Source organism: Carcharodon carcharias, chromosome 1, assembly GCF_017639515.1.
Source record: "Carcharodon carcharias isolate sCarCar2 chromosome 1, sCarCar2.pri, whole genome shotgun sequence".
NCBI classification, from domain to species: domain Eukaryota; kingdom Metazoa; phylum Chordata; class Chondrichthyes; order Lamniformes; family Lamnidae; genus Carcharodon; species Carcharodon carcharias.
The window spans coordinates 143,367,454-143,379,665 of record NC_054467.1 but is presented as its reverse complement, the minus strand read 5'-3'; the positions used below and the strand labels follow the sequence as shown (position 1 = coordinate 143,379,665).

Genomic DNA, 12,212 nt, shown 5'->3' with positions numbered 1-12,212 from the left:
GATGCTGGAAATCTGAAATAAAAACAGAAAATGCTGGAAAAACTCAGCAGGTCTTGCAGCATCTGTGAGAGAAAAACAGAATTAACATTTCGAGTCTGTATGACTCTTTTTCAGAGCTAAAAAGAAGTAAAAATGTGATGAAATTTATACTATTTAAAGTGAGGTGGAGCAGGTGAAGCTGAAAAAATAAAAAAGAATATTGGAAAAAGGAGATAAAAAGGGATGAGGTTAGAGGAGAGAGTTCATGGTCTGAAGTTGAACTCAATGTTAAGTCCGGAAGGCTGTTAAGAGCCCAACTGGAAGATGAGGTGCTCTTCCTCCAGTTTGTGTTGGGCTTTACTGGAACATTGCAGTAGGCCAAGGATGGACATGTGTGTATGAGAGCAGGATGGTGTGTTAAAATAGCAAGCAACAGAAAGTTCTGGGTCATGCTTGCGGACAGACTGATCTCTGTCCATATCCATTTTTTATTCCATTTTTATCCCTTTTTTCAACATTCAGTTTCATTTTTTATTTCTTATCCACTTATTTTTATTTTTATTTATTTTCATTGTTATTCATTGTTTTATCCCCAACTTTTATCCTATTTTCAATCGTTTTTCCCCACCACCATCCCCTCCCCCCACCCCAACCCCACAAGGACCATCTGTCACTTGTTCATGTTGTTCTTTTCAGAGTGCTTACCCTGGTCCTGCTATTATCACATTCTGCTTTCTGACCTTAATGCCACTATCAGTACCTCCTTTAGCCCTTACCACTATCGTTAGAACCCATTTTGTTCTTTTGTTCATGATTTCTTTGGCAATCTCTCCTTTGCCTCCACCTATTGCTGGCCTTCTTTCCAGCTTCACCTGCTCTACCGCACCCCCATCCCCCCCCCCCCCCCACTTAAACAGTATAAATTTCACCACATTTTTACTTCTCTTTAGCTCTGAACAAGTCATATGGACTCGAAACGTTAACTCTGTGTTTTCATTCTCTCCACAGATGCTGTTAGACCTGCTGAGTTTTCCCAGCATTTTCTGTTTTTGTTTTAGTATTTTGATTCTATCTTAGAGGGAACATTGCTCACTGTTTCATTGCAAATGAGGCCAGACTATTAAAATGTTTCCGGCCTCGCAATAGTTGCATTGGGCCTCAATCCATTTCAAACTCACCTCCAAGAAATGTTTTCTGTAATGGTGCACAGAAAGATCTGCAGATAACATGGGTGGAAAAACAGTAAAGTAAAAATATTTGGGCTACAATAATTCATAGCAGGGATCCTTTGGTTTGCACGATCCCTTGCACTTCACCTGCAGGATGTTGTACGTCTCGACCTAGAAATCCAATAATGCTTAAAAATGGGCATGTAAAAGGCGCTGTATATCACTGTTCATGTGCTCCCAGGCAACATTTTATAATTCATGCAGGGTCTTTAATATAATGGTTCAGGCATGGCTACACACTTTTTCCAGAGAGTTGGAAATTAGGCAACTCTGATACTATTTAAAGGAAGGTAGCCAGCACCTCTTAAAGGGGAGTTTCACTTTTGGTTCAGACAACAGGGAAATACTTCTGAACACAGAAATGGCTGCAAGGCCTATAGATTGGGTCCTCAGCTTCTAAGATGCTTGAAGACCCTCATCCAGGTACTGGGAGATCTTGAATAAAAACTGAAAATACTGGAAATATTCAACAGGTCTGGCAGTACCTACTGAGAGAGAAACAGAGGCCCAGACTTTTGCCCTTGGGTCAGATATATAACTTCGGAAGATTCCCTCGCTCAAGGTGCCCACCCCACTTTGGAATTTTGGCTGGGGGTGGGGGTGGAGGCATGGGAGTGGGTGTGGGCTGAAATAAGAGTCAGGGTAGGCAACCCTAAAATTAGTGTGGAGGCAGCTGAGTGCTGAGACAGGCTGGGCACAAATGCCAGATTCAGGGGCATGGCTAAGAGATTTCAGGCCATTTCTAAGATTTTCAGCATGACGAAGAACATCTCCATCATAGCAAAAAACTGGGCCAGAGTTAACTCAGTATTTCACCCAGAATTCTGGTGTTAACTGCCAACACAAGTGTTTCCTGTGCTGGGTGAAACTCACCAGGTTGAACCAGGTGAGGGCAGAACGGGAAGTTCTTGTTCAGTGAAACTGGCCAGTTGGGAAGCCTTCGAGCTGTAAAACTGAATCGTTATAGCCATGCTTAGTTGAACTGCTCGCAGCACTTCATCTGGCAGGTGTATTCCAACTTTTTGAAAGCAACTTCATTGTCTTAGACTTTACTCACCTTAATCTTCACTTCCCTGTTCTCAGCCTTCACTGCAGCATAGAAGCAACTAATGCAGCACTACCTTGCACCTCTGGTATGAAGAAAGAGGAGCAGCAGCAGCACCACCAACAGCCTCAGTGCCAGCAGGAGCAACACTAGCACCAGCCACCTTCTCCTCAGTCACATGCTGCTCTACAGGCTAAAGGTGATGGGCAGAGAGAGCTTGCACAAAGGAGGCAATGTGCCCAACACAGAGCCCACAGGTAGAGGGCCAGCTCTCTCAAACTTGTGAGCATCTGGGTCTCAGGAGGCTCAGACTTTCGTGGAAGGTTATGCTAACACCTACAGCCTGCTTGAGCAAGACTTCCTTCCCAATTGGCCAGGTGGGCATGCATTGCCAGTAGTGGGCAAGGTGGTTGTCACTGGAGGCACCCTCAGGGGTGGAGTTGTTTGTCTTTCTGGAGTTGTGTGCTTTCCTCTCCAGCAAGGAGAGAAAGCAGAGAGTTGTTACTGTGAGAAATGGATTGTCTGGAGAGGAAGAAGCATAATATTGATATAGGGTGACTGTGAGACATGGGTGTGAAATGGCACAAAGATGAGGGTGAGTGTGAGTGTTGGGTGTTTAGATGGGGATGTGAGGAAGTGCGTGGAGATAAAGGAATGAGTGGAGCTGCAAGGTGTGTTGAACTGATGAGTATTATTCAGAGAATGCAGGGAAAGTCAGGGTGTGGGGGTTATGCCCCTCATCTTTCCCACCTCTTGAGGTTCTGGATCCTTATGGTGCTTTGTCTCCAGTCTGGAGGGACCACACTCCTGCTGCTGTCTCCATCCACGTTTTCTGGGTTGAGATCTCACTTCACTTCATCCAGCAGCAGAACATCCAGTTAAGTGTGAGAGACATGAAGGGCAGCCTTCCCTGGTTTTCTCACCATTCCTGTGTTTGCTGAAGGCTCAGAAATGAGTTCAGCCGTTCTGATCCCTGCCAGGGACTCTTTAGAAAATTTTCCTTTGACAGATGCAGTGCGCCGTCTTGCCCGCTGGTCAGGAAACCTGGAAGCGGGGTGCTTACACGATGGCAAAGCCCACTTTAACTGCCAATATGTTCCCCACCTGTTACCTGCTTCCCTCCTGCATGCAGGCCTGTTGTGTTAAAATTCCACCCTTAATCTCTAATCACACCTCCAACACTTCCAGCCTTCATATTCGCAACATTCATCTCCTCCTTGCTCTCCTACAATTATTGCATCACACTTCACTCCTTTTCATCGAATTTGTCGTGATTGTAACTCTCACTTCCCCACACATCACATCTAGCACACTGCATATCAATTATTTGACCATGGCACACATGTTCTGTTCACGCCTTGCAACATGCTAACTAACACATTCCTTTCTTTCTTGCAGCAGGAAGCTGCCAACTCCAGGCAGGAGGCTGTAATCAGAGGAGGCTGAGTTCTCACCTCTCCTCACCCCCACACATTCCCCATGGCCCACCCATGCCAACTCATGCCACCTTATTCTCCTACCCCACCCCCATAGCCCCTCATACACCCCATGCCAGCATATGGCCCTCTACCCATCTCCATGACCCTTAACACCCTCTATGCCAACTTTGCCCCTCTATGCACCCCATGACCCTTTATATCTCCATGCCAACTTAGCGCCAACTGATGCCAACCCATGCCTTTTCCCTTACACCCTCAATGCCAACTCACCCAGTATTAACAATGGGCAGACCTCAGGTGCCATGCTGAGGTGAAATAAAATAAAGTTCTAAGTGTTTATTGATAGCTTCACTATAGGGGGTGGTGATAGTGTAGTGGTTTGTTGCTGGACTAATGATCCAAAGACCCAGGGTAGTACCCTGGGGGCCCTAGTTTGAATCCCGCCATGGCAGATGGTGGGATTGCATTCAATAAAAATCTGGAATTAAAAGTCTAATGATGACCATGAAACCATTGCCGATTGCTGTAAAAACCCATCTGGTTCACGAATGCCCTTTAGGGAAGGAAATCTGCCATACTAACCTGGCCTACATGTGACTCCAGACCCACAGCAATGTGATTGACTCTGGAATGGCCTAGCAGGCCACTCAATTGTAACAAAATGCTACCAAGTCACAAAAAAGAATGAAACTGGACAGACCACCTGATATCGAGCTAGGAAATGGCAAGCTCAGCTCTGTTGACTCTGAAAAGTTTTCCTTTCTAAAGTCTGTGGCTAGTGCCAAAATAGGGAAAGCTGTCTCACAGACTATTCAAGCAACAGCCTGACATTGTCATCCTCATGGAATCATACCTTACAGATAATGTCCCAGACACCACCATCACCACCCCTGTGTATCTCCTGTCCCACCAGCAGGGCAGAGGTGGTGAGACATGGCATATAGTTGGGAGTGAGTTGCCCTGGGAGTCCTCAACATCAACTCTGGACCCCATGAAGTCTCATGGCATCAGGTCAAACATGGGCAAGGAAACCTCCTGCTAATTACCATGTACCACCCTCCCTCACTGATGAATCAGTGTTTCTTCATGTTGAACACCACTTGGAGGAAGTACTGAAGGTGGCAAGAGTGCAGAATGTACTCTGGATGGGGGATCTCCATGTCCACAACCAAAAGTCGCTCGGTAACACCACTATTGAGCAAGCTGGCTGAGTCCTAAGTCGTAACTGCTAGACTGGGTCTGCGGCAGGTGGTGAGGGAACCAACAAGAGGGAAAAACATACTTGACCTCATCCTCACCAACCTGCCTGCCACAGATGCATCTGTCCATGACAGTATCGGTAGGAGTGACCACCACACAGTCTCTGTGGAGATGAAGTCCCTGTTTCACATTGAGGATACCCTCCATTTTGTTGTGTGGCATGACCACAATGCTAAATGGGATAGATTTCGAACAGATCTAGCAACTCAAGATTGGACATCCATGAGGTGCTGTGGGCCATCATCAGCAGCAGAATTGTACTTGAGCACAATCTGTAACCTCATGGCCTGGCATTTCTACCATTACCATCAAGCCAGGGGATCAACCCTAGTTCAATGAAGAGTGCAGGAGCAGTACCAGACATACCTAAAAATGAGGTGTCAACCTGGTGAAGCTATAACACAGGAATACTGGCATGCCAAACCGCATAAACAACAAGTGATAGACAGAGCTAAGTGATCCCACAACCAATGGATCAGATCTAAGCTCTGCAATCCTGCTACATCCAGTCGTGAATTGTGGTGGACAATTAAACAAATTATTGGAGGAGAAGGCTCCACAAATAGCCCCATCCTCAATGATGGAGGAGCCCAGCACATCAGTACAAAAGATAAGGCTGATGCATTCACAATCAACTTCAGTCAGAAGTGCCAAGCTGATGATCCATCTCAGCCTCCTCCAGAGGTCACCAGCATCACAGATGCCAGTTTTCAGCCGATTCGATTCACTCCACATGATATCAAGGAACGGCTGAAGACACTGGAAATTGCAAAGGCTATGGGCCCTGACAATAGTACTGAAGACTTGTGCTCCAGAACTTGCTGCACCCCTAGCCAAGCTGTTCCAGTACAGATAGAACACTGGCACCCACCCGGCTACGTGGAAAATTGTCCAGGTATATCCTGTGCACAAAAAGTGGGACAAAACCAATCCGGCCAATTATCACCACATCAGACTACTCTCCATCATCAGGAAAATAATGGAAGGGGCCATCAACAGTGCAATTAAGCGGCACTTGCTTAGCAATAACCTGCCTTGGTTCAAACATGGACAAAAGAGCTGAACTCCTGAGGTGAGATGAGAATGACTGCCATTGACATCAAGGCAGCATTTGAGAGGGTGTGGCATCAAGAAACCCTAACAAAACTGGAGTCAAGGGGAATCAGCTGGGAAACTCTCCACTGATTGGTGTCATACCGATCACAAAGAAAGATGGTTGTGGTTGTTGGAGGTCAATCACCTCAGTTACAGGACATCGCTGCAGGAGTTCCTCAGGGTAGTGTCCTCGGCCCAACCATCTTCAGCTGCTTCATCAATGACCTTCCTTCCAACATAAGGTCAGAAGTGAGGATGTTCACTGATGATTGCACAATGTCCAGCACCATTCACAACTCCTCAGATATTGAAGCATTCCATGTCCAAATGCAGCAAGACCTGGACAATATCTAGGCTTGGGCTGGCAAGTGGCAAGTAACATATGTACCATACAAGTGTCAGGCAATGACCATCTCCAACAGGGGAGAATCCAGCCATCACCTCTTGATGTTCAATGGCAACATCATCACTAAATCCCCCACTATCAACATCCTGGGGGTTACTATTGACCAGAAAATGAGCTGGACTAGCCAGATAAATACCGTGGCTACAAGAGCAGGTCAAAGGCTAGGAATCATGTGAAGAGTAACCCACCTCCTGGCTCCCCAAAGTGTGTCCACCATCTACAAGGCACAAGTCAGGAGTGTGATGGAATATTCCCCACTTGCCTGGATGAGTGCAGCTTCCACAACACTCAAGAAGCTTGACACCATTCAAGACAAAGCAACACGCTTGTTTGGCACCACAGCCACAAACATTCACCCCCTCCACCACCAACGCACAGTAGCAGCAGTGTATACTATCTACATGATGCACTGCAGGAATTCACCAAGGCTCCCGAGACAGCACCTTCCAAACCCATGACCACTACCATCTGGATGGATAAAGACAGCAGATAGATGCGAAAACTGCCACCTGGAAGTCCAAGTCATTTACCATCCTGACTTGGAAATATATCTCCATTCCTTTATTGCCGCTGGGTCAAAATCCTAGAATTCCCTTCATAACAGCACTGTGGGTGTACCTACACCACATGGACTGCAGCGGTTCAAGAAAGCAGCTCACCACCACCTTCTCAAAGGTAACTAGGGATGGGCAACCAGCGAAGCCCACACTTCACGAATGAATAAAACAAATCACTCTGTCATAAAAACCCATTCACTAGATTTAATTTCCTTCAACTACTTACTCCCTTATAAAAGCAAACATTTCATCCATATACTTAACCCCCATAAAAACAAGCATTTGTATTCATGTCAATCAATCTATGAACTGACAGGCACCCCAATTGTAATAAAAGGCTATGAAATCAGTCATGCAGCACAAATCCTTTAATGATAACCTGCAGGCTTATACCAACAGAGGGAAATAGTGAGCACTGATTTATTTTTACACTGCAAGCTGAGTTGTTTTACGTTAAATTTAAATGCCTCGATGCCTTGACAGTTCCAATGGGATTTAAATGACTTGACAGCTTGACAGTTCCAATTAGTTTATCTTCTTTTTACACACATTCCTGTCTACTCTTATCAAAGCAAAGGGGAGCTGTTCTCTCCTAAAGGGCACTTGACCCAAATAGGTCACTGGATGTGTCCAAAAGGGCAGCTACCTCTCCAAAGGGTACCCTACCTCTGCAAAGAGGTTTAAACCTTCTCCTGAAAAGTGTGAAGCCGACAAGTCATATTTCAGAAACCTCGGTGATGAAAATTATATCTGAATGAAGATTTTACATGTGCAGCTGCCTCTATGAACCATGCATGAACTACAAACCAACCCCATCCACCCACCACCCCCTGCTCCCCTCAGCAAAAATTCTGGGGTGCCAGGTTCTGGGGTGGGACTTCCAGAATAAGGGCTCTGGTGCCATCTTACCTATGCTGGAGACCCTCTCCATCCCTGTGAAAATTCAGGTCAATGTGTACTTTAGAGACTAGGCTAGAGATCTTTTACTTCTAGTTTAATTGCACTTTTTTTCAAATCTTAAAATAAGCCACATTCCATCTGGCTTTAGAACATATAATACATAGAAAAAGAAAGGAAACAAAAGAAAACTAACAACAAACTATTTATGACTCATCTGTGCAACTACAACCTCAAAAAACCTATTGGGCCTTAACTTCCATGGAGTGGCAATCATTGTCAAATTGCTACTCTGCTCCCATTTACTTACACTAAAATGCAGCCATGCCTTTTTTGCCTGACCTTCCAACTCGGGCCATGTGAGAAAAGAGTAGTGCAGATGTCCAGTAATCCTCTTAGTCGAGTGCCGTAAAGCAGGTAAGTTTAAGGGTCCAGCCATTTTGAGAAGCCAGGGAGAAGGTAGTGTGTAAGGTAAGTGGGTAGGATGGGGCAGTGTGTTGAGATTATGATGGCTGGGTTGGGGGGTTGGGTAGAGTGTTTGGGGGGTAAGATGATTGGTGGAGGTAGGATGCTCGGAAGGGGTAGGATGTTCAAGATGGATGCTAGGATGGTTGGGGTGTTTGGGGGTAGGAAGGTCATGGGGGGTCAGGTGAAAAGTGGGGTGGTACTGGATGGTCAGCGGGTGAAGTGGTCATTAGGGGAGTTCAGGTTGTCAGTAGCGGGGGTTGGGTGGTCATTGGGGCGTGCTGGGTGGTCAGGGGAGATTTGGGTGTTCAGTGGGGTTGTTGGGTGGTCAGTGAGGGTGGCTGGCTTGTTATGGGGATGTTGGGTAGTCAGTGGAGGGAGGCAGGGTGATCATGAGGGCGGAGATGGGTGGTCATGGAAGAAGTCAGGTAGTCAGTAGGGGGATTGGGTAGTCATTGGTGGGGGAATCAGGTCATCAGAGGGATCAGATGGTTAGTGGGGGAGTCAGGTGGTCAATGGGTCATGGTCGTGTGGTTAGTGGGTGGGGGTCAGGTGTCACTCTGAAGTCAGGTGGTCACGGGGTTGGGTGGTCAGGGGCGGTCGATGATATTAGTCAGGGTGGTGGGGGGTAGTTGGTGTATGGGGCTATTCGGGCGGGTGGGGTGTTATTCAGGACGGCGGGAGGCTATTCGGGGGTGTTGGGATTAGTCAGGGGATGGGGATTAGTTGGGAGGTCAGAGATAGTAGGTGGGGGAGGGCGGGGGGATAGTCGGGGTGTGGGGGTTGGTTGATGTTACTGTAGGGGTCAGGAGGGCAGTTGCAGTAGTTGGGGGGGTTCCTGTGGGGAGTTGGAGGTGGGAGTACTATAGTTACCCAAGAGTTAGAAGTGGTTTTAATTCTTCTAACTTTTCCTGGATAACTATTCCTGTAATCAGTCAGAACCATCCAAAATCTGTGGTTTAAATCGGAGTATTGGATGGTTCCCAGTGTAGGATAATTGCCCAACAGAAGTTTGAACTTCCCAGTCACTTGCTGTGCAATCCATTCTGTGGAGATTTCTGGAGGAGAGTGGGCCCAGTGCATTTTTGGGGTACTTTCCCCAACAGCACCCCCCACCCCACCCCACCGCCCACCACACCCCACAGGTGCGATGTCCTAGAGATTAGGGATTATGGGCCATCAGAATTCATTGCAGAAAATTAGAGGATTTGACAAATTAGTTTTTGCTGCTTATAAAATCTCCAAATTCCTTTTCATCCCATCCAGACTTAATTTTCAAGCAAAGATAATGAGCTCATGTTACCGTGGTTACTGAGAGCTAAGAGCAATGTGTCCCAAAAACCAACATGTATAAAACAGTCATATTATAAATAGTTCCCTGCAATCAGTCATGAAGGTTCAACCCTTTCATGTTAAATTTTGTCATTTAAAAAAAAAATTACTATTCCAACTCCACTTTTAACTATCTCAAACTTGGACAAAATACTATTGGATATATATCAATTTGATATATTTTTTCTCTATTCGTGAAACTTTGTGAGGGGCTGGTTATTTTGGTTGGCTAGATGGATATTGTATGGTTCAAAATAACTCTAACAAAATGGCATCAATTCTTGCTTCTGGCTGAGGTAGACTTGGAATCTGCCTCCACGCCCTGCACCTGAGAGTCAAAGCTAATTGCAAACTACCACTGACACAAACTGCCAAGAAAACAGCTCTAGATGAAGCATCAGCAGATAATGAGCCAAGGACCTGTCTTTCGGCAGAGCATGAATGAATGAAAATTCTGTATACATAATTAACAAACATGGTGGCCCTACTTTGGTGGAGCATGGGCAATAATGTGTCTTGGAATTGGGCTAAAAGATCTCTTTGTTGCAATTATTTTTGTGATATTTGCAATTGCTCACATTAAGATAGTAATTTAGTGTTGAATTAATATCCAGGTGGTATCTGATGACAGAAACAGCATCATGTAAATACACACTCTCTATCCCAGAAGATTCCATGAAGTCCTCATTATGAGTTAGCCTATGGTGCCTTCTTTATTTTCTGACTAAGGTGAAATGATGGATCAGTGCAATTCTCTGTAGTCTTAGTTGATGAACTAATTGAAATGTATCCCACCTCTGCCAAACATGCTGGTGATCTTTGTAACCTCCCTGGTGGTCTAGTGGCCAGGGTTCGACGCTTTCATCGTCACTGTCCGGGTTCGATCCCTGGTCAGGGAATGATGATCTGCTGAAATTGTGAAAGTGATTGATTGAAAACATTTCAGTGCCTGGACATGGAGATGGCACTCGCCCTGCCGTTAGTGGTGCTTGAATGTCCCAATGTGAAGCTTATGAAGCTGGGTTGGCTGCACATGCCATCCTCCATGACCCTGTATGTGCTTGTCATTATCTCCTCATTCCTAATCACTGACAGTATCGTTTATGATGTCATTGTGGAGCCTCCAAGCATAGGATCAATGACAGGTGAACATGGCCACCAGAGGCCTGTCGCCTTCTTGGCATACAGAGTGAATGAACAGTACATTATGAAAGGTCTCGCTTCTAGTTTTCTGTTTACAATGGGAGGACTAGTGTTCATAACCTTGGATTGTTCGAATGCCCCCGCCATTCCAAAGCTGAATCGATTCCTGCTTTTGTTCATTGGTTTTGTCAGTGTCCTGTTGAGCTTCTTCAAAGCCTGAGTCTTCATGAGAATGAAACTGTTGGGTTACTTGATGGATTAATGTCAATTTGAAAGTGCCAAGGCCAGAATTTCCATCTGGAAGAGACCAATCTGAAACTATAAAAAGCACTATGCTGTAATTTGAAGGTGAAAGAGAATTTGTATAGAACATAAATAAATTTTTACAACACTTGTTAAAAAAAAAACAGCTGCAGAATATAAAAACAATGAGGTATGTATAACAATCTGAATTACTGTGGACCACACAATTTTGTTGATAAATAATATTCTGTCATTTTGACCGCTCAAGCAGCCTGCTCCTGTAAAATTCAGCATTGTCCAAAATAATCATGGTCTGTTTCATGCTGCATAACTTTGCCCTACAAAGAGTAAATAGACAACAGGTTAAAGAAGAAGATTATGGTGTAGTAAAAGAGGAGAAATAGCGATAGCAGAAATGCAGCTTGGAAATGCATCATTGCCAACTGTTTCCATTAAATTCTGTGTCTAGATGCTGCATAAAAACATGGGCTTAGAAATTCAGGCATGACCATGGGGATAATCCTTGTGCCCGAACAGGCTCAATGATATTCCCCTGACATCGGCCTTGGATCTCATTTCCATGGAGCCAACAAATTGCAGACTGTCACCAAGCCTACTGGAAGGCTGGGCCACTTGGAACACTGTGGCCTTCAGGACTGTATGGCAGGATGGGTGGTCTGTCTAGGAGCTGGGCAATCAGTGGTTGGGTGTGGAGGTGGGAGTCCTGGTTTGGGTGAAGGGAGGGGTGGGTGATCAGGCTGATACTAGTTAGGGGCTATTGCTGTGGTCAGTGGGAGTGTCAGGAACATGTAAAGTGATCCATAACCTAAGGATTTGTGTGTGTGTGTGTGTGTGTGTGTGTGTGTGTGTGTGTAGCCCCCTTTTAATTTATAAGTTGACGCTCGAGGTTTGATTTAGCAGCTGCAAAGGCAATGAAAGTCAATCATTCAGAGGTTTTCCTTTTCAGGTGGGCTCAGCAGGTCAGCAGGTTTTTAGGAGAGATAGAAGGTTTCCTATTCCTTGCTAATTCTGTGGTTACAGCACTTGCAGATTGCCTGGACTCTCTCAGCAGAAGAGAAGTTGATTTCTTAATACCTTCCTCTTTGTCCTCCCTTGGCCAAG

At 45.5% G+C, this 12,212-nt stretch overlaps 1 protein-coding gene across 1 annotated transcript; it reads left to right on the top strand.

Moving 5' to 3' along the window:
- Positions 1–10,659: 10,659 nt before the first annotated feature.
- Positions 10,660–11,067, top strand: LOC121282969 (oligosaccharyltransferase complex subunit ostc-like). The gene has a single exon (XM_041196825.1). The coding sequence runs from the start codon at positions 10,660–10,662 to the stop codon at positions 11,065–11,067; it is 408 nt and encodes a 135-aa protein (XP_041052759.1).
- Positions 11,068–12,212: the final 1,145 nt, after the last annotated feature.

Excerpts from the sequence above, each read along its gene's own strand:
- LOC121282969 (XM_041196825.1), top strand. The coding sequence starts at position 10,660 with ATGGAGATGGCACTCGCCCTGCCGTTAGTGGTGCTTGAATGTCCCAAT.